The 17,503-nt window shown below is 43.8% G+C and overlaps 2 protein-coding genes across 4 annotated transcripts; one reads left to right on the plus strand and one right to left on the minus strand.

Moving 5' to 3' along the window:
• The first annotated feature begins 202 nt into the window (after positions 1 to 202).
• Positions 203 to 12,737, plus strand: supt20 (SPT20 homolog, SAGA complex component). 3 transcript variants are annotated; one of them, XM_053441832.1, is made up of 24 exons: positions 203 to 247; positions 680 to 775; positions 926 to 961; positions 1,633 to 1,758; positions 2,360 to 2,486; positions 2,591 to 2,694; positions 2,881 to 2,997; positions 3,102 to 3,155; positions 3,313 to 3,452; positions 3,593 to 3,749; positions 4,072 to 4,128; positions 4,263 to 4,340; positions 4,750 to 4,919; positions 5,008 to 5,040; positions 5,155 to 5,266; positions 5,557 to 5,662; positions 5,914 to 6,060; positions 6,533 to 6,845; positions 6,924 to 7,039; positions 7,156 to 7,211; positions 8,090 to 8,200; positions 8,856 to 8,946; positions 9,503 to 9,591; positions 11,734 to 12,737. In XM_053441832.1, the coding sequence occupies exons 2-24, from the start codon at positions 773 to 775 to the stop codon at positions 11,878 to 11,880; spliced, it is 2,490 nt and encodes an 829-aa protein (XP_053297807.1). In that variant the 5' UTR covers positions 203 to 247; positions 680 to 772; the 3' UTR covers positions 11,881 to 12,737. The 3 variants fall into 3 exon arrangements, with proteins under 3 accessions (XP_053297807.1, XP_053297805.1, XP_053297806.1); XM_053441830.1 differs by having other exon boundaries at positions 210 to 247; positions 6,927 to 7,039; XM_053441831.1 differs by lacking the exon at positions 9,503 to 9,591 and having other exon boundaries at positions 210 to 247.
• Positions 12,662 to 17,490, minus strand: exosc8 (exosome component 8). Its single transcript, XM_053441833.1, has 11 exons — positions 17,439 to 17,490; positions 16,242 to 16,278; positions 16,074 to 16,137; positions 15,579 to 15,652; positions 15,454 to 15,499; positions 14,880 to 14,985; positions 14,346 to 14,391; positions 14,173 to 14,269; positions 13,966 to 14,086; positions 13,778 to 13,884; positions 12,662 to 12,873 (listed from the first exon to the last, which is right to left on the minus strand). The coding sequence occupies exons 1-11, from the start codon at positions 17,453 to 17,455 to the stop codon at positions 12,755 to 12,757; spliced, it is 834 nt and encodes a 277-aa protein (XP_053297808.1). The 5' UTR covers positions 17,456 to 17,490; the 3' UTR covers positions 12,662 to 12,754.
• Positions 17,491 to 17,503: the final 13 nt, after the last annotated feature.

Consider the following 17,503-nt stretch of genomic DNA (forward strand, 5'->3'; position numbering starts at 1 on the left):
ATTTGCTCGTTCTTTAACTTTAAACTTCTGTCTCGTGATGAAACTCTTGTAGGAAACTTGTCTCCATCGACACCCCGTTGTGAGGTGGCCCCGCCCACCGTCGCTCAAACCGGAAGTTTAGCTGTTGTTGTCACACTGGAAGAAAATGGCTGCCGCTCCGACTTTTTTTCAATGAAGACGCCGATATTTCAATTTCATTTGGTTTCCTCGCACCGGAGCTACAGTCCGCCGCTATGCAACCTCGAAGGCAAGTGCAACCCGATCAGCGAGCCCCGCGTCGGCCCGCGCCTCTGACGGACGGAAACACCGTCAGCGGAGCGGGTAACTCGCAGCTCACCCACTGGGAACGGGGCTAGCGTGCTAGCTTTAGCCGCGCTAGCCTCAACGGCCACAGGCTGCAACGAGCTCGTCGCTGCTCAGCCTCCCGCTCGGCTGCGCTCTCGGTCCCCTCGCTGAAGCGACGCCGCCCGGGTTTATCCGCCCGGACACGCATCGTGCCGGTGTTCGTTTCCCCCCAAAGTCTCCTCAGAGGGTGAAATAGTTCCGCTCGCCAGTTTTTAGCTGTGGATGCTCGCGTGTGGCATCTTTCAATCGAGTGGCTTCAGAGCTGCGTGAACAACCTGCCAGTCAACCGAGGGATCTGTGTCTGTACTGATCTGTCATCTGTTTGTGTGTGCAGGGTGTGAATGGTCACTATAGGACGGTGACAGCGTGGGGCAGACAGGACAGCATCGTCTACCGTCCCTCGCCTGGCAGCTGGCGGTGGACCACAATGGTGAGCTCCATCTCCATCTGGTCCTCCACATAGCCATCCTCAGGGATGTTGTGCAGCGGATTAAATATTCCACCGCTGGTAAAGTTTCTATCTGACTTGTTTGACAGTTCAAATTGTGACAAAAGCTGTTTCTCTCCCCCCTCCCCTCAGCAACAAGTTTTGGAATATGCATTGGATCGAGCCGAGGTAAAAGCCATTATTTCATTCAGTTCTTCTTTGCAGGAAGAGGAAACCGCTTGTACTCTGGTATTAACATCCTTTCTGAGTGATCTGATCACAAGGGGTCAGTACTTAGTGCAGGTCTGAATGTGTCTTGAGATCCGATCACTAGAACCACAGTGGGGGACGGCTGTGGCCAGGAGGTCGGTGGTAAGATCCCAGTCTCTGCCATTCCACATGTGAACGTGTCCTCGGCCAAGATACCGAACTCCAAATTGCCCCTGATGGCTGTGCAGGCAGTGTGTGAGTGATGTGTGGTCGAGAAAGTGCTGCACATAGATGCACTTTGTGAACGTGTTTGGGTGAATGGCAAAACTCTACCGTAAAGCCCTTTTTAAATGGGCATCAAGACTAGAAGAGCACCATTTAAATACAGATTGGGTAAAAACAACCAAATGTTTACTTTACAGACACAAAATTACATACTTTTTTATTTGCATATAGTTAGGGGGGGTTGAGATCCGATCACAAGTGTACACATGTACTTAGCGCGCTCCAGTTGTGATCAAATCTCTCAGGACAGCAGTTAATACCAGGTCTGAGCGGGGCCTCTGTGCACCATGTGAACGCACTGACAATGTTACTCACACTCTCTCTGTCCCATCATCCATTAACGCAGTGTGTTGTCCATTATTTAGTACATTGTTGAAAGTGCTCGACAGCGGCCAGCCAAAAGAAGACTTTCATCCGGCGGGAGGAAGAGTTTGTATCAGAAGCTCTATGAGCTGTACATAGAGGAATGTGAGAAGGAGCCAGAGTTAAAGGTTTGTATTACTTCACACTCGGTTATGACCAGATCATTATGGGCTGTGTATTTAAACCTTGTTTATTCCAATCTGCAGGGAGTGAGTGGACATTATTACTTTTAGAGACATTAAGCTGTGCATGAATTACCACTAATGCAAGAGAAGAAATTAGTTTCATATTGGAGATTTAATTATTTGTGAAACTGCATTTTCTACAGTAAGTCCTTTCCCAATTCAAAGTTAAGTTTCAAAGTTCACAGTTTCAAGTCAAACCCTAGTTTTGTTTAGTTTTAATGAATCATAATATACAACTAAAATGACCTATATGTCGTCAGATTCAAATAATAATTTGTTGATTCTTTACATCAGCAGCAAGAATATATGCATGTTTACTTATATATGTGTGTGTAAAGTAAAAAATACCTGTCATATCTTTAACTTTATAAAAAGTGGGAGTGGTTCAATTTGACGTTTTCTTTTAGAAAAGAATAGTAAATCTGTTTAAGAGCTTCAATTCAAAATACATGTGAATGGAAAGCATCAACACAAGTTCACATGAACTGAGATTTTGCCCCTTGTCTGCATTTTGTTTATTTGTTTATTTGTTGTCTTTCTGAAGAATTTGAGGAGAAATGTCAATCTACTGGAGAAGCTGGTGTCCCAGGAGTCTGTATCATGTCTGGTGGTCAACCTTTACCCTGGGAATGACGGCTATTCTTTAATGCTCAGGGGCAAAAATGGATCTGGTAAGAGAAACCACTTCAGCAATTACCCAAGTCCATCCAGTTTTTCTTTGAATGTTTATGAAAATGGCATCATCTGCATAATTCACATCTGTCTTCTTTTATAGATTCTGAAACAATCCGTCTGCCATATGAAGAGGGAGAACTGCTGGAGTACTTAGATGCTGAGGAGTTGCCTCCTATTCTGGTGGACCTATTGGAGAAATCCCAGGTTTGTATGCATGTGTGTATATGCATCCATCATGTTGTAGATAAATTATTTTAATTTAAATATAATGAAGTACTCTAAAGTATATGTTACTAAATGGAGAGCAAGGCTATTCAGGTTTTAAGTTTTTGATATCTGGGATAGCTTTAAATTTGATGTTTGACCTCCATCATTTGCTTTGTATTTTAGGTCAACTTCTTCCACTGTGGCTGTGTAATAGTAGAGGTGAGAGACTACAGGCAGTCTGGAAATACCAAAATGCCGACTTACCAGAGCAGACACATCCTGCTGCGGCCAACCATGCAGGTAATCTATCAGAATACGTAAAAGAAAAAAAAACAGATAAATAAATTGTAAAACAAATAAACTAAGAGCAAATATTTGTTCATATCTGTGTTTTTGCCCTACAGACTCTGACCTGTGATGTCCATGCCATGACTAGTGACCACCACAAGTGGTCACAGGTAAATAAATCATCATGGTTTCTATCTCAGAGACACTTCATTGTCTTGATTCGCCTCCTCGCTGTCTTTACTTGATCATAATCGTAGGCAGTTCTTTCTTTAAGCATTAGCACATGGCACAGGGGTTTTCTGTAGCGTCTGTTTTTCTTCGTTGCAGGACGACAAATTGCAGCTGGAGAGTCAGTTGATTCTGGCCACAGCTGAGCCTCTGTGTCTGGACCCTTCCATTTCGGTCACCTGCACAGCCAACCGCCTGCTATACAACAAACAGAAAATGAACACTCGCTCCATGAAACGGTACAAAAGACACTCACCTGGGTTTGAGTCAATCCACCTAGAATGCCAGAAAGAAAAAATTGCACATTTACCAATATTTTTCTTGTGAAAAAGAAAAAGCATTTGAAGATACATACTTCTTGTGTTTGTCTGCATTAAAGGTGTTATAAGAGACACTCTCGAGCTGCTCTGAACAGGCAGCAGGAGCTGTCCCACCTGCCCATACCACCACAGCTTCGACTCTACGACTACCTACAGAGGAGGAAGGAGAGGAAACCTGCTCCCGTCATAGACCTGAAGATCTCAAAGATCGGAAATGTAGGAAGTCAAAATACATCCAATAGGACAACCATAGTTACACTGTGTACATACTCAGATATCATGAAGTTCACAGAGGCATTTTCCATTGAATAGACCTTCTCTCACATGATAAACATGGTAACCACCTGTTTGTTTGTCTCGACACTAACAGATATAAATGAAACTTGAGCTTCAGCCAGGTTTTAATACTTCTAAGTTCCCTGTTAACCATTGATGAGGAAAATCTCCTCACCTACTATTGGCCTGTTTTCATTGTGCTCTCTGACCTGCATTTGCTCATTTTGTTTTCCCTGCTGCTCTTTACTGTCATCCCTTGCAGTGTGTTGACATGTGGAAGCAGAGCAACTGCCAACTAACTGTACCGAAGGAAATTGATGTGAGTAGCTCAGTGTTCCTCTGTGACACGTGTAAACATTTGAGCACACAGCACTTAAAACCCACACATCTCACTGTTCTGACAGTAATGCAGGCTGTACCAAACCAGATGGATTTGTTTGTGTGTTGCTTTAGGTGGAAAAGTACGCTGTGGTGGAGAAATCCCTGCAACTGGAGGATTCTCAGCCCACTACTGTGATCTGGCCTGCTGAGGTAAGTGTGGCAGCAGCATTAACAGGCTCTGAGGCTATAGATCAATGTTGGTTGCTGTCAGAAATAAGCGGTGGGTGGTGTGTAAAGTGTAATGCTCCATAGGAAACTAGAATGGCACTTAGTAGAACACAAGCCTTCGCCAAGGCCCAACAGTCCCCTTAGATTCTTTCAGGCCAAACCTAACTGCACACACAGTCCCATAAAGATGCCTGACGCTCTTTCCCACAACGTTAAAGACAGTAAAATGTCTACTCCCTCGTCTGGACCATACAATTTAATGTGTCCTTTCTTGGCCCATGTCCCATCCTTCTACCAAGTTTTCTGTAAATCAGTTCTCACCTCGTTTTAAAACCATTTTTCTTCATATTTGTCTTTGACTCAGTTTTCTTTGTGCTCTGTGTTTATATAGGAAGTTATAGATGACTACACTTTCGAGTGTGAGGTGGGGGGCCAAGCACAGAGGACCAAGGTGTCAATCTTCCAGGCGATGGGAGATCCACTAGTTTACGGGAAAATCTACTGTGCGAAAGAACCAAAAGCAGAGGAGGACAGCACAGACCTGAAGCTCATACATCCCCCGTAAGGACAGTCTCTTAGACTAATTCCGTGTACCTGACTGAATTTGAAATGCAACTCTGATTCTTCATCTCTTTTGTCTCATTCACAGATTCCTCATAGGCTCGAAGATCGATGCAGACCGGTGAGTCACCGTGTTTTCTTTGGTTGAGAAGCTTATCCTGTCAAATACATCATTTTCACGGATATATGCTATTTGAGAGCTTGGCATAAATTCTGTGTTATATCTTCTTGATAGGTTTCTTACTCAGTACAAAGGAGTGTATGAGAAAGATGTGAAGTGTCAGGTCAAGATGTCCCATAACTCAGGCAGCGTGGGACAGGCGCCTCCCTCCCCCAGCAAAGATGAGGTAAGGGCCCCTTTGCCTTTTACGTAGAACACAGCACCAGATTGTCAGAAACATACACAACAACAGGAAAATGTCCTTTAGTCCTGAAAAATATCAGCAATGTGCTCCCGATCCCTCCACATGGGCTCAATCCGAGATTCTCTGGGTTTCTTTACGAGGGGGGAACTGACTCTGACATTTGTGTTCTCACTTACATTCCCTCTGGAGGAGTTCAGTACATGTCTGGAAGCATCTATGCTTTCCGTGATGCACTGTGGTTAAGAAACGTTTTGTTTGAATGTCATCTGCAGGGTGATGGTATTTCTTCACAAGTCCAGACGTCTTTTTTGGGAAAAGGGGTAAAGCACAGACCCCCTCCCATCAAACTGCCTTCAGGACCGGGCAGCAGCTCCTCAGGTAAATCCAGATGAAACTCCAATATTTTATGATCCTACATTATGGTAGAAAACAGATACAGACCAAAGGTCAAGGGGATTTTTTTACGAATATTCTGAGATTGAAAGATAAAAATGTGCACCCTTTGTCATGGCGTTGAAAGGTGATCTGGAAATTGTAGAACACGAGAAAGCAAAGTAGACAAGATCTGCTTGTATACTTTCTGTTTATGAGAATGGTGTATTTATGTCAGCTCTTCATTTTCCCCTCAGGTAATCCATATAGTTCACAAATCACCAGTGGTCTGCTCAAGTGTCCTACTCCGCCTCCAGCGAAAAGCCAGTCTCTGAACAGGAAGCACTCTATGGAGCTGAGCCTGCTGTCGCCTGCTTCCCTCTCGCCCATGGGCTCCACACAGAGTGAGTAAAGACGAGTCTGACAACCCGTAGGCAGCTTTCTGTCAACGGGCACAGCTATAGTTCTGAAAATGAGTTGTGTTGCAATATCCCACATTAGCTCCCAAGTTTTCCTGGAAATTTGTTTTTAAGAAAGTATAACAGTGTTCTCAGAAAGATCCTGGTCTTATGGAATGTAGAAGTATAAAACTACTGGGACGTTACTGGAACTTTACAAATACAGAACAAATTGCATCATCACAAACACTTTTCTCTGTATTTTATAATATGTATTGTGACTAAAGCCAGCTGGCATCAGATTGTTTGAAACTGAACTCAGTTGTTGTTCAGGAAGTTTCTCCAAGTTTCTGTAAATGAATCAAGTACTGAACTGATAGAATTTGTGTTTTTTTATAAACTGTAGCTTTCACCTGCTAATGTCCCCTTCTCTGTCTTCTTGATTCTTTTCTGTTTGATGCACTTTCTCCTCCGTAAGGGTCGGGAACCCCAAAGCCATCCACGCCCACGCCCACCAACACGCCGTGTTCCACCCCGCATCCCACCGACTCCCTAACTGCTCCTCTCTCACTGACCCCCACCCCCTTAGACCCTCCCCTGGTTCAGAGCCAGTCGCAGCCGGCCCTGCTCACCCCTTTCACGCAGCAGCAGCTGGCTCTAAGCCAGCCGCTGCCCGTCATGACCATTCCTCTGCCCACCATGGGTACGTCCATCCCCACAGGAACCAGCTCATCGCAGGTCATGGCCAGCCCCACAGGGCTGAACTTCATCAACGTGGTCAGCTCTGTCTGGTAAGAGAATAAAAATCTCTGATGCCATATTGTAGCTTGTTAGTCACTTTTCATGACCCTCCACTACTTTCTCTTTAGCAGTCCTCAGAACCTGATGAGCGGCTCCAACCCCATGCTCGGTCCAGGCCTTAACCTGGGTGGGATCCTGCCACCTGGAGGCCTGATGCCCACCATGCAGTCCGCAGTACAGAGTGGTAAGAGATTTCAATGTCACATTCCACAATGTGTACTAAAATCCTATGTGAGGAATCTGTGTCGCTGTGACCTGCAGAGAGTAATGACGAGTGTTTGTTTGTGATTTGTTTTTCAGGGAGTCACTTTGGCCTGAACAGCAGCACCGGTTTGAGACCACTGAACCTCCTGCAGGTATGACTCTGTACCAGTTGTTCTGTGACACTCCCTGCTGCCTGAGCATATGTTTGACACCTTGAATAGTGTCGAGCTCCGTGTGAATCAGCTGCACAGCTTAATTTCCTCACATGTCCTTTTCCCTCCAGCTCACAGTGTAGTGAAACCTGTTTAATGTAGTTATTCCAAAGCCACAAGGGTGTGTATATTTCAGTGTTTGGTGCCCTGAATGAAATAGAACCACTCAGCCTGACACCATTAAGGCGCGGTCATGCCTGATGGATTGATTGCACGGGCAACGTGACGTCAACATGAGACCTTACCCGTTCTTACTCATGCTTGAGGCACGGTGACTCTGTGCAGTCTTCTTCTAAAAGATGGTTGTTGCCGCTTATGAAAAATACAACCCGTTACAAACAAACAGCTTCGGCTGGCATGGAGAATTCCCCAATTTTTTCTCCTGCAGAATCCCTCGTTTTTATCCGAAATCTCCCTTTAGGGGACATTTGGGAACATTTGGGAATATTTGTGCGCCCTCATTAAGGAGGGGTGACAGAGATGTATGTAGAGATGCCAAGTTGGAGTTGGGAGCTGCAGGAACAGCCGGCCACAACGATGTCATTTCTGGTGCTTTCCACCATATGCCAGGACGGGGCTGGGCAACATGAACAAGAATGAGATTTAGAGTTACCCTCCAACTCCTGAGATGCAGAGTCTCTGGGCAAAAAGCCCAGTGCAGAGGAACTAAGCAGAAGAAGAATAGAGATAAAGACCCAGGTTGCTTCAAGAGCTTTGCCTTGAAATATCCCCTTTTATATCCTTTATAGCTTTGATATGGTGGTAGCAGTGATTGTGTTGTTTGACTGGTTTGTGTGTTTTTTTTTAAACGTTCCCAGATCCCCACTGGTCCTCTCATCTTCAACTCTCTGCAGCAGCAGCAGCTCTCTCAGTTCTCACCACAGCAGAGTCATTCGGCGACCTCCAGTCCTCAACAGCAGGGCGAGACGGTAAGACGCACGGCCACGTTTGCTTACAAGAATACACCGCTAACAGGGAAGTGATGAGTGAGCCAGTAACCTCTCTGGGCTGTGCTGGGCTGGATTGCCATACTGAAGCCAGAACTCTAAATGAAAACTCCTCTCAAAGAAAAGGTGGGGCAGCGATCTTTGGTCCAACAGGATAACGACTGAAGCTTATTAACAAATATGGCTTTAGAACAAGAGTTTGAAATTTCCTTGGCGACCCAGCTGAAAGCCAGCGTTGAGTCACAGTGGAAAACGATGGACTGACTGACTTCATGACACATGTGGAGAGAAGCTCATACAAGAGCAGGTTTGAACAAATCTGCTTCAAAGAATAAAGGGAGAAAATCCCAGAATCTCAACAGTGCCAAGCGAATACGGACATATTCCATCAGGCACTGTGGGAGAAGCTGTAACCACATGATGACGGAGTCCTCACTGTTCTGGACTCACGGACGAGAACTAGTGAAATAAATATCAAGATATTATTTTGATTGAGAGTTTGTAACTTTGGAGAAATGTTATAAAAAACAGATCGATCGAGTGTCGTGATGGTTTTGAAGAAGTGAAGGTGGAACGTGTGTGTGTGTGTGTGTGTGATGACCTCACTGAGTTGTGTTGCCTCGGTTTCTCTCCGCAGGGCGACCAGGGGTCAGATCAAAGTTTAGGAAACCAGCAAACGGCCGTCATCAACCTGGGAGTCGGAGGCTTTATGTCTCCACAGGCTGCAGGTATGGACCACCACCCCCTAGTCCACACACACACACACCATTGTCTCTTTGATCAGTCCTTTAACCAAAACCAGTTGACATCATGCCACTAACTGGTACTAATAAGGTCAGATGAACTAATGTATTCATTATTGTAATCCCTGTACATTACCAGTCAACATGATGAATTGTTCCTCTTTGCGGAGCATGTAACAACTGACAGGAGAGACTCAACTTCCCCTTCTCCTCTGCTACATTTCCTCTTTTGTTTCTCTGTTGTTGCTTTTTGTTGCCCCCCCCCCCCCCCCCACCCTTATGTCTTTCACTTTTTGCACTGTTCCTGTTCCTGTTCTCCACCTTCCTTGCTCACTCTCACCTTCCGGGCTCAACCAATTCATACTATTTAAAACCTCCATGGTCATTTACCTGTGCTTTTGGCCTCCCTCGCTCCTTCCCTCCCTCTTTTTGCCTCTATGTGAATTTTCTCTCTTCATACTTGGTTCCATTCCTTTTGCATCTGTCACGTCCTTCCCTCTGGGGCTCCATCCTCCTCTCCCTCCTCCTCCTCCCCCCTTAGTGCTGTCCCAGTTGGGCTGTGGGCTGGACGGGTCTGGGCGCCCGCTGCCTTCTCCAAGGCTTCAGCAGCAGCACCAGCCACAGATCCAAGTAATACAGCAACTTTAACATCTGTATACACATATATACATTTCTCTGAAGGAGACAAACACTGAGACTAGATAATCAGCCAACTGTCCCGGCCCTCGTGTAGCCGGCTGAACTAGTTCACTAATGTCATGGTTAATCCATCTATTAAAGTCTAAATCAAGGATTACTTGACAGGAGCTTCATATTTTCCTCAAACCTTTGGTAATATTTAAATATGTTTTTAACAACATGTTTGCAAACAATGCAGTTCTATGTTTCAAAAACTAAAAATACATTTAAGGCTGAAGAGGCTGAATTTTCAGAACATTTAACATTTGAAAAATGATTGATCATATATGAGAAAATTATCCAACTAAAATAAATGAAAACACATAAAAATTCATAAAAATAAAGGCCTTTGCACAATAGATGCTTTTTTTTTTTATTTGTGCGTTCTTAATATTTTCAAACTCAAGCGATGGAATTTCGCTGAGCTATATTATAAAATATATAAGGGCCCAGGTCAATTTTTTTTCCCGAGGATTTGCTTCAGTTTATTTGTCAATTGATTGAATTTAATTGTCTGCAGATGTTCATCAACTATTTTGTCTTAAACATATGATGTGATGCAGCCAACGTGAAGCTAGGATCAAACAGGCCACTCGTCAAATTGCAAAGGTCTTAACTCAGAATATATCCCTCAATCATTTAAGTTTACTTCTAGTTGGACTTAAAACTATTTCACCCCGGGTCTGATTTTCATCCAAATCCTCCATCACCACTTTCTTTGTTGAATTATTGTTTTTTATTTCTTTGTTGTAGATCCACAACATTCACTCCATCTTGTGTTGTATGTTTGTTTGATATGTTGTTTGACAAAGATCACAGCCGTCCCAGTGCTCCCAGCAGCCAACTCTCTCACACACACACACACACACACACACACACACACACACACACACACACACACACACACACACACACACACACACACACACACACACACACACACACACACACACACACACACACACACACACGTACACCAGAGCTTGTGGCACTTCCCGGTGGCAGAGACTAACAGCGTGTGGAAGTGGGAGGCATGTTCTTACAAAGCACTTAGCAACTGGTGCAAATAGCGTTATCGGGTTCATACTGTTGAAATGTTGCTGACTGCTTTAGGACAGATTACAGATGTTGGACTGTTTCACTGAAAGCATGAAGCATAAAGTGTTGAAAGATTCTTCTTTTTTTTGCCCGGTTGAAGTTGCTGACTTACTCTGAGCAGGAAGCACAGTTGCTGAGCTGCATGTGTGTTGTTGCGAGGAACCCGGCAAATAATCTGTGTCTCCAGAAGAGAACGCCACTGGTGCTGCTTGACTGTATCCTGCCTCTCCTCCCCAACCCCCCCTCTTCCTTCTCCTCACCTCCATCTGCAACCCATTAACAACTCCTTCTATGTTTCTCTACTCCTGTCCGTCGTACCAGGCTTCACTTCAGCTTCACTAACCAATGCCACTCATTATATATATATTTACATATATGTCTGTGACACCGAGCATTGTGCTGGTAATCTGTTCCAGCTTCAGGCTACATCCACATTACTACGTTTGAGTTTGAAAAGCAAGAAGCAAAGCAGAGCAGAAACTGAGAGGTTTGTTGACGTAGCAGCGTAGCCTTCGCTGATTGGTCAGGCTCCTGTCACATGACCCTCTTCCGGAACAAAACAACCGGCGTTAGCCTCGGCTTCCAGTGTAGAACGCAACATGGATTAATCAATTACGAGCTTCGCTGACTCCTGTTGTCTAAACTCAGAGTTTTACAATGATACAACTGTTTACATGCGGAAGAGACAAGCTAATATACAAGAGTGTTCATGTTAAATGCGTTTTTAGTTGTTAGTATGAACAGATATTAAACTCTTGTGTGGGCAGATTGATTGAGTGTGAAATGTATTTTTCATACGACGATGTAGTGATATGGATGTGCCTCATTGAGGGAGTCTGCTCATCACTGGTGCCGGTGTTTCTTTAACGGTGCTGCAGAGGTTCACACGTACCTCAGAGCCAAAGACCGAAACGTGCACTATGTTGTTTGTAGTAACACAACTGAATCTGCCACTGACGTCCCTTGTTTTTCCATCTTTCTCTCTGCATGGGACAGTTGCAATTCTTGCAGCACCAAATGCAGCAGCAGCAAATGGCTATGGGAGCAGCGGCTCCTCAGGGGGGAGCACCACGGCAACATACCGCCAGCCAGCCAAGAAGTAAGAGGAAGAGGAGCACGCCACAGCCCCTCCCTAAATCATGACAGACTCAAAATCACACTAACAAAACACAAGAACATGAATGATCCATACTGTGCTCTTTGTCTGTCTCACTGTGGAGGCTGCAGGCGAAAAATACATTTTTTTTTGCCATTTGTTTGTCTTTTTCTAGCTGACAAATTCCTTTGTAATGATCGTCAGAGGTTTTTGAAAAAACCCAAACTGTATCCACCATGAATTATGGGCTTTTTTTTAGGACAGGGAGCCTTAGGCTTAAAGAACCGTAGTGATATTTTTACAGAAGAAGAAAAATGGTTCTGGTAGTTTGGCTTCCACAGTAAAACATTGTCCCTTCAGGAAGACTAATTCGTTTTGTGGCCTGAGAGGATCATGAATGCACTGAGGATTCCTCTGGAGCCTTCCTGGTCCTCACGCCTCTGATTGGTTGACCCCCCCCCCCCCCCCCTGGTAGAAACTGCCCTGTAAGCAAGGATCCCATCTGAGCTCAACACCAAATCCTCCACACAGCCATTACATGTGAACATGCAAATCTGATCCTGGAGCAGTGCCTGGGGGCAGCTCTCTACCTCTCAGTCTGTTGGAAGTCCTTCTTCTGTAGGCGACCCCGACACAGGGCTCAACCAAGATCAACATGCAAGATGATGAACCTGCTTTGGAACAGCACATTTTGAAAAGGCTTTTCTTTTTAAAATGAGATCAGGAGCAATGAGCGTATTCTTACAAGACATCAGTTGAGTGTGTGTGTGCGTGTGTATGTGTGCGTGTGAGATGTTTCCGGACACTATGAAATAATTTTTTAAGCAGTCTTTGTCAGCAGTTTTATTGTTATTAAAAAGAATATATATTGACAGTGGAAAATACAGCTTTTAGATAAAACAAAGCGTGGTCTGAGGCTCTTTATTGATCTGTCTTCACACTGTGTAGGACTTTGTTGATGAGTTTCTGGATCTCTCTCTGTCGCACTGTTGCTCGGCTGATGCACTCCTGCAGCTTCTCTCCTGACAGGGACGTCCCACCTGAGCCAGAGGGAGAGACGTTTCAGAGGGAGGTGCTTTCCTCATTCAACTTCATACAGGGTTTCTGCACATACAAAATGTAACTCCACATACAATTCACAAAACTGGGTTTATGCAAATATGTATGAAACCGGCACAAACAACAAAAACGACCCCTAACAAACAAATCATTACAAATATCCTGATATTTTTCTGAAAAACTAAAAGGTGAGAAAATACAAGATCATGCTGCTGATTCCAAAGTTGAAACTTCCTTTTACTTCATATATTTTCTATAGAATCCAGCAACAGAGAGAGAAGTGGAATATAATTCAGATGTTTTCATTTGTTGATTATTCATAGCAGCTTTTTACATTAAAAAAAGCTTAATTAAAATGAGTTTGCTGGTTCACTGACGTGGAATAGAGAGAATGTTTCCTCTTTCATTCCCTCTGCTCTATGTAAAATCAGGTGCAGCGAGTTGAAGAGTAAAGCTGACTGCAGATCAGTTAAAACCAGAGTTTATCTTTAATATTCAGCAGGAAAACTTTTAAAATATGAAGAATTCTAAACAGAGTTTGGTGGATTTGTTACAGCTGCAGAACTTCTGGTTCTGGAAGCTGAGGATCATGGGTAATATCCACCGATCAAATCAAAAAATCATTAGGACAGAATGAGTCCCCACATATGGCTTCAGGGGACGCTATTGATCAATAAAAGTTGCACCTGCATCATCTGCAACTTAACCTCAGATTTACTCGTTTTCATATTGGTTGATTGATTGATCGAGGGATGAACTAGTTTCAATGCAAGATTCGTGCTCTCAAAACAAACTGGATGGTTGAACATCCTTCACAGCTCCGGGAGCTCCTCATGAGGACAAACCCCAAGGAGAAGCCAGTCACCTCCCTCTGCGCATTCTGACCTGGTTTGTGTAAAGAGCAGAGTCGACCTTCTTCATCCGTCACCACAGCGAGCTGAGCCGTCGCCAGACTCTCCTCCTCGGCCGTGGGGTCCACGATCAGTACGGAGCTGCACACAGATCCAGAGTCAGACACACTAACACAGAATGATGTTTTCACCCCGAAAAACTGAAAAAAATCCATCACTCACTCATCAAAGATACAGAAAGAGGTGGCGACTGGATGTTTGTGGATGTGCAGCCCACGTCTCTTCTCTAGATTGACCTCTGGTGCACTGGTCTCTGTGCTGATAGTCACATCTGGGAGTTGCGCTGTGGGCGAACAGGAAGCAGTGAAGTAAACGTACGGATGAAAAGCAGCTCATAAAAATAGAGTGGTCACTTTTTATAGCACGTACTGTTCTTCAGAGCAGCCAGCAGGGCAACGATACAAGCGTCCAACAGGTTCCCATCGTAGTCGAGACACATCAAGTCACAGTAGAGCACCCAGCAGAGCTGCAACCACAACCAGCACAGTCAGAACCAACCGTCCAAGTCTTTACCACTGCAGCAGTGCACGTGCACTACTCACCTTTCCTCTTTCAATGCACAAGTCCTCTGTTTGGATCACCTCAGAGCTGCCAAACCCAGAAGAAAACATGGAGGTTAGTGAAAGCAGCGACAGCGTGAAGAGGGTTAACACCAGCTGCTCTCAGACATGAACTCCTGAGGACGTCCTGAGCGACGCAGCAAGAGATTCTCCTCTCAGATGCGTTCACAACACAGAAGTATCTGGAGCGGTCGGGTAAGGGTGGAGCAGCAGGCAGAGGCAGGATGTAACGTATAAATTAAAAAGACACCGCTTTAGAGAGATATTTCTCTTCTTTGTCAGGTGTTATTTCTGCTTTTGTGTCCTGCGTGTGTTAGAAACCTCATCAACACACCCATTCGCTCGCGGATGAGGATCTCCTGCTGCGCTCTCACGTGGCCTTAATGACATTATCTGGAGTTTTTACTCGCAGGGTTTGCAGAGGAAACTCTGGATGTCTGGAGATTACCCAGAGTTCAGTGCACGTCTGAAAGCAGCGACTCACTGATGAAAGCTAAGAATTCAAATCTGAGGCACCTTTCGATCACATCTGCGATGAACTGGCTGGCGGCCTGGGCCTGTTCTCCTGGTGGACCCGGTCGGAAGCGGGACGAGCACAGAGGCGGCAGGTCCACGTTGGGCACTAACGAGGACGGACAGAGAGCTGCAGTCAGTGATGGGTTGTTTATTAGGATCAGAATGGTGAATACACGAGACACACATACAGTCTCATTAGAAACACAATTAGACACAGATCAATCAATCTGTCCAGAGAGTCAAACTTCTAACGTTTGTTGGTTTGTAAAATTAAGCAAAAGCTACCGGACAGATTCCCATGAATCTTAGAGTAAGGATGTGATGTGGCTGTATCTGCATCAGGGGCGGATCCAGGGTTCTTTTCCCCACTTTCATAAACATTGTGAAATGTGCAAGATGTTTCTCAACATTTGAAATAATTCATGGATCCTCGTGAAAGAAAATAGGAATGTTTTGGAGAGTTATATTTACGAGTGTTAACAAACAGTATTTTAGGTGAGTTTGGTGTCGGGTCTATATTCACACAGAGCACTTCGCCTGACTCCTGCTCCTGACACCTTCATGCTGTACTTACCAATGTAGCCTTTACCAGGCGCCTCCACTGGAGGATTCGCCAACTCCTGCACAGGAAGAAAACACCAGAGTAAACATCGGTTTATCTGATCCAGAATCAGTGAAACGAGCTTCGTGATCATTTACCGCTTTAATCCCACAGATCACTGTCGTGTTTCCCAACTTCACCAGGGCGGAGCCGTCTGCCGTGGATATGGACCCTGAGCAGAGAGGAAATATTAAACACACACATGTTTGTGACACAGATCATACACAGGCATTCATCAATGACCCTGAAGGAGCAGAAATGAACACGCAGTAACCTGAGAGCCATAAACAAAGTAGTGCAATAGTATTTTGCCTTTGTGTAAACGTGACTGATCACTAACGACTGTTGAGCATTGTTAATAATTTAGACAAATAATAATAAAAAAAAAAATCTCTACAATCGTTCAAAAACCAAACTTTCTTCTGGACTTGACGAGATTAACTTATTTTGGTGAAAGTTTAATCTATTTAAATGTATAGGTTGTTTTTAACTTCAACTCTTATAACCACTCAGAAAGCTGTTATGTTTTAAAATAGGTAAAACAAGCTGTTTATATAAATATGGAGCTTAGTTCCATCGGCTCTGCGTCTCACCTATGTTCAGTGTCGTGGTTCTGAATTCTGACAACTCTCGTCCATCAGGTCTGCAGTTTTCTTTCTGAAGGGGGAAACGTTTTGATGTTATATTGTCGTATTAAAAATAAATACTAATGTGTAACCTTCAAGTCAGACGACAGAATGTGTGTGTTTTCAGTCACTGACCAGGAAGCTCCTGTGGTACTCCAGAGGCTCAGCAGTCCTGTGAGAACAAAGGAGGACACCGAGCTTAATGGCTGCCACCGTCATGGTTTTAACAATTATCAAATAGTATTAAAAATACAAACAGGGCTCAGTTTGAGTGGAAACAAAGAAGAAACACAAAGTACAAATATCATGAAAACACAAAAAGGAAAACAAAACAACAAATACAAACAGAATTAGGGAATCTATCAGAATATATTATCTAGTTAAGAAAGCAGCTTAGGAGTTTCAACTCATTCTTACCAGGACTTTAAATTGGGATTTTTAATATCTACATTTATTTATACAAAACTTCCCTAATAACAGCAAAGTAGATAAATTAAAACAGCGTGAGTTTTGTTGTGTTTGTGCACTGGATCGAGTGCAGTGTCTTTTATTCTGGTGTCGATAAAAACTTTTTAATTTCTAAGTCTAATTTCTAACTTTATTAATCCCACATAGAGGAAACTCCCACAGCAGCAGACAGTCAGAATGAGGAATTAAAAATAGCCAATAGAATTTGAATAACTAAAGAAAAACACAGAATATGTACATAATGTGCACCTGTAACTAATATAAATATTGTATAGAAATATATTTGAGTAAAGTGCAGTGTCACTGAACGACTGCACGAGGGTGTAAACTGTATTTGTGTATTATGTCTAAGGAGATGTTGAAATGAACAAATCCATATACGAGCATATATATATATATATAGACTGAGTATATACAACAATAAAATATATAAAAAAGATAATAGTGTACATTATAATATGAATAGAACAAAATATATGTGTATATATATTTGGGTGAGATTCACAATAAGAGGTTTACATGTGGAATAACATAAGAAAATAATATAAGATAATATAATATAATTGGTAAACGTTAAGTAGAAACTGTAATCGATTGTCTGACTGTCAGAATTTAAACCTGTGGACTGAAGTCAACACAGAAAGAGACTCGAACCATCACGAATCCATCAGATCCGCTTCACGTCTGCGATTCACCGACACCAGGTTCGAACAGCCGCGGTCACAGCGCCCCCTAGTTTCTGTTTCTATCGACTAGTAACATCCTGGTCCTCCTGCATGTGTGTGTTAAACACGACGTGAGAGTAAAACGCATCTTTAAAGAGACACATGTGTGGCGTAAGAGCCGAGGTCCGAGGAAACTCACTTGAAACCGGCCGCCATGATGTTTTGGTATACCACGTGGGTCTGGTTTCCGCATTACGGTGGCCT

This window comes from Pleuronectes platessa, chromosome 15 (assembly GCF_947347685.1).
Source record: "Pleuronectes platessa chromosome 15, fPlePla1.1, whole genome shotgun sequence".
Taxonomy (NCBI): domain Eukaryota; kingdom Metazoa; phylum Chordata; class Actinopteri; order Pleuronectiformes; family Pleuronectidae; genus Pleuronectes; species Pleuronectes platessa.

Bases quoted from the DNA above. Each gene is read 5' to 3' on its own strand.
- supt20 (XM_053441832.1), top strand. The intron at 2,695-2,880 runs GTTTGTATGCAT...TTTGTATTTTAG, and splicing joins ACCTATTGGAGAAATCCCAG to GTCAACTTCTTCCACTGTGG. The intron at 4,129-4,262 runs GTGAGTAGCTCA...GTGTTGCTTTAG, and splicing joins CTGTACCGAAGGAAATTGAT to GTGGAAAAGTACGCTGTGGT.
- exosc8 (XM_053441833.1), bottom strand. The intron at 15,500-15,578 runs GTAAATGATCAC...CTTCCTGTGCAG, and splicing joins TGATCTGTGGGATTAAAGCG to GAGTTGGCGAATCCTCCAGT. The intron at 14,986-15,453 runs GTAAGTACAGCA...CGTCCTCGTTAG, and splicing joins GCCTGGTAAAGGCTACATTG to TGCCCAACGTGGACCTGCCG.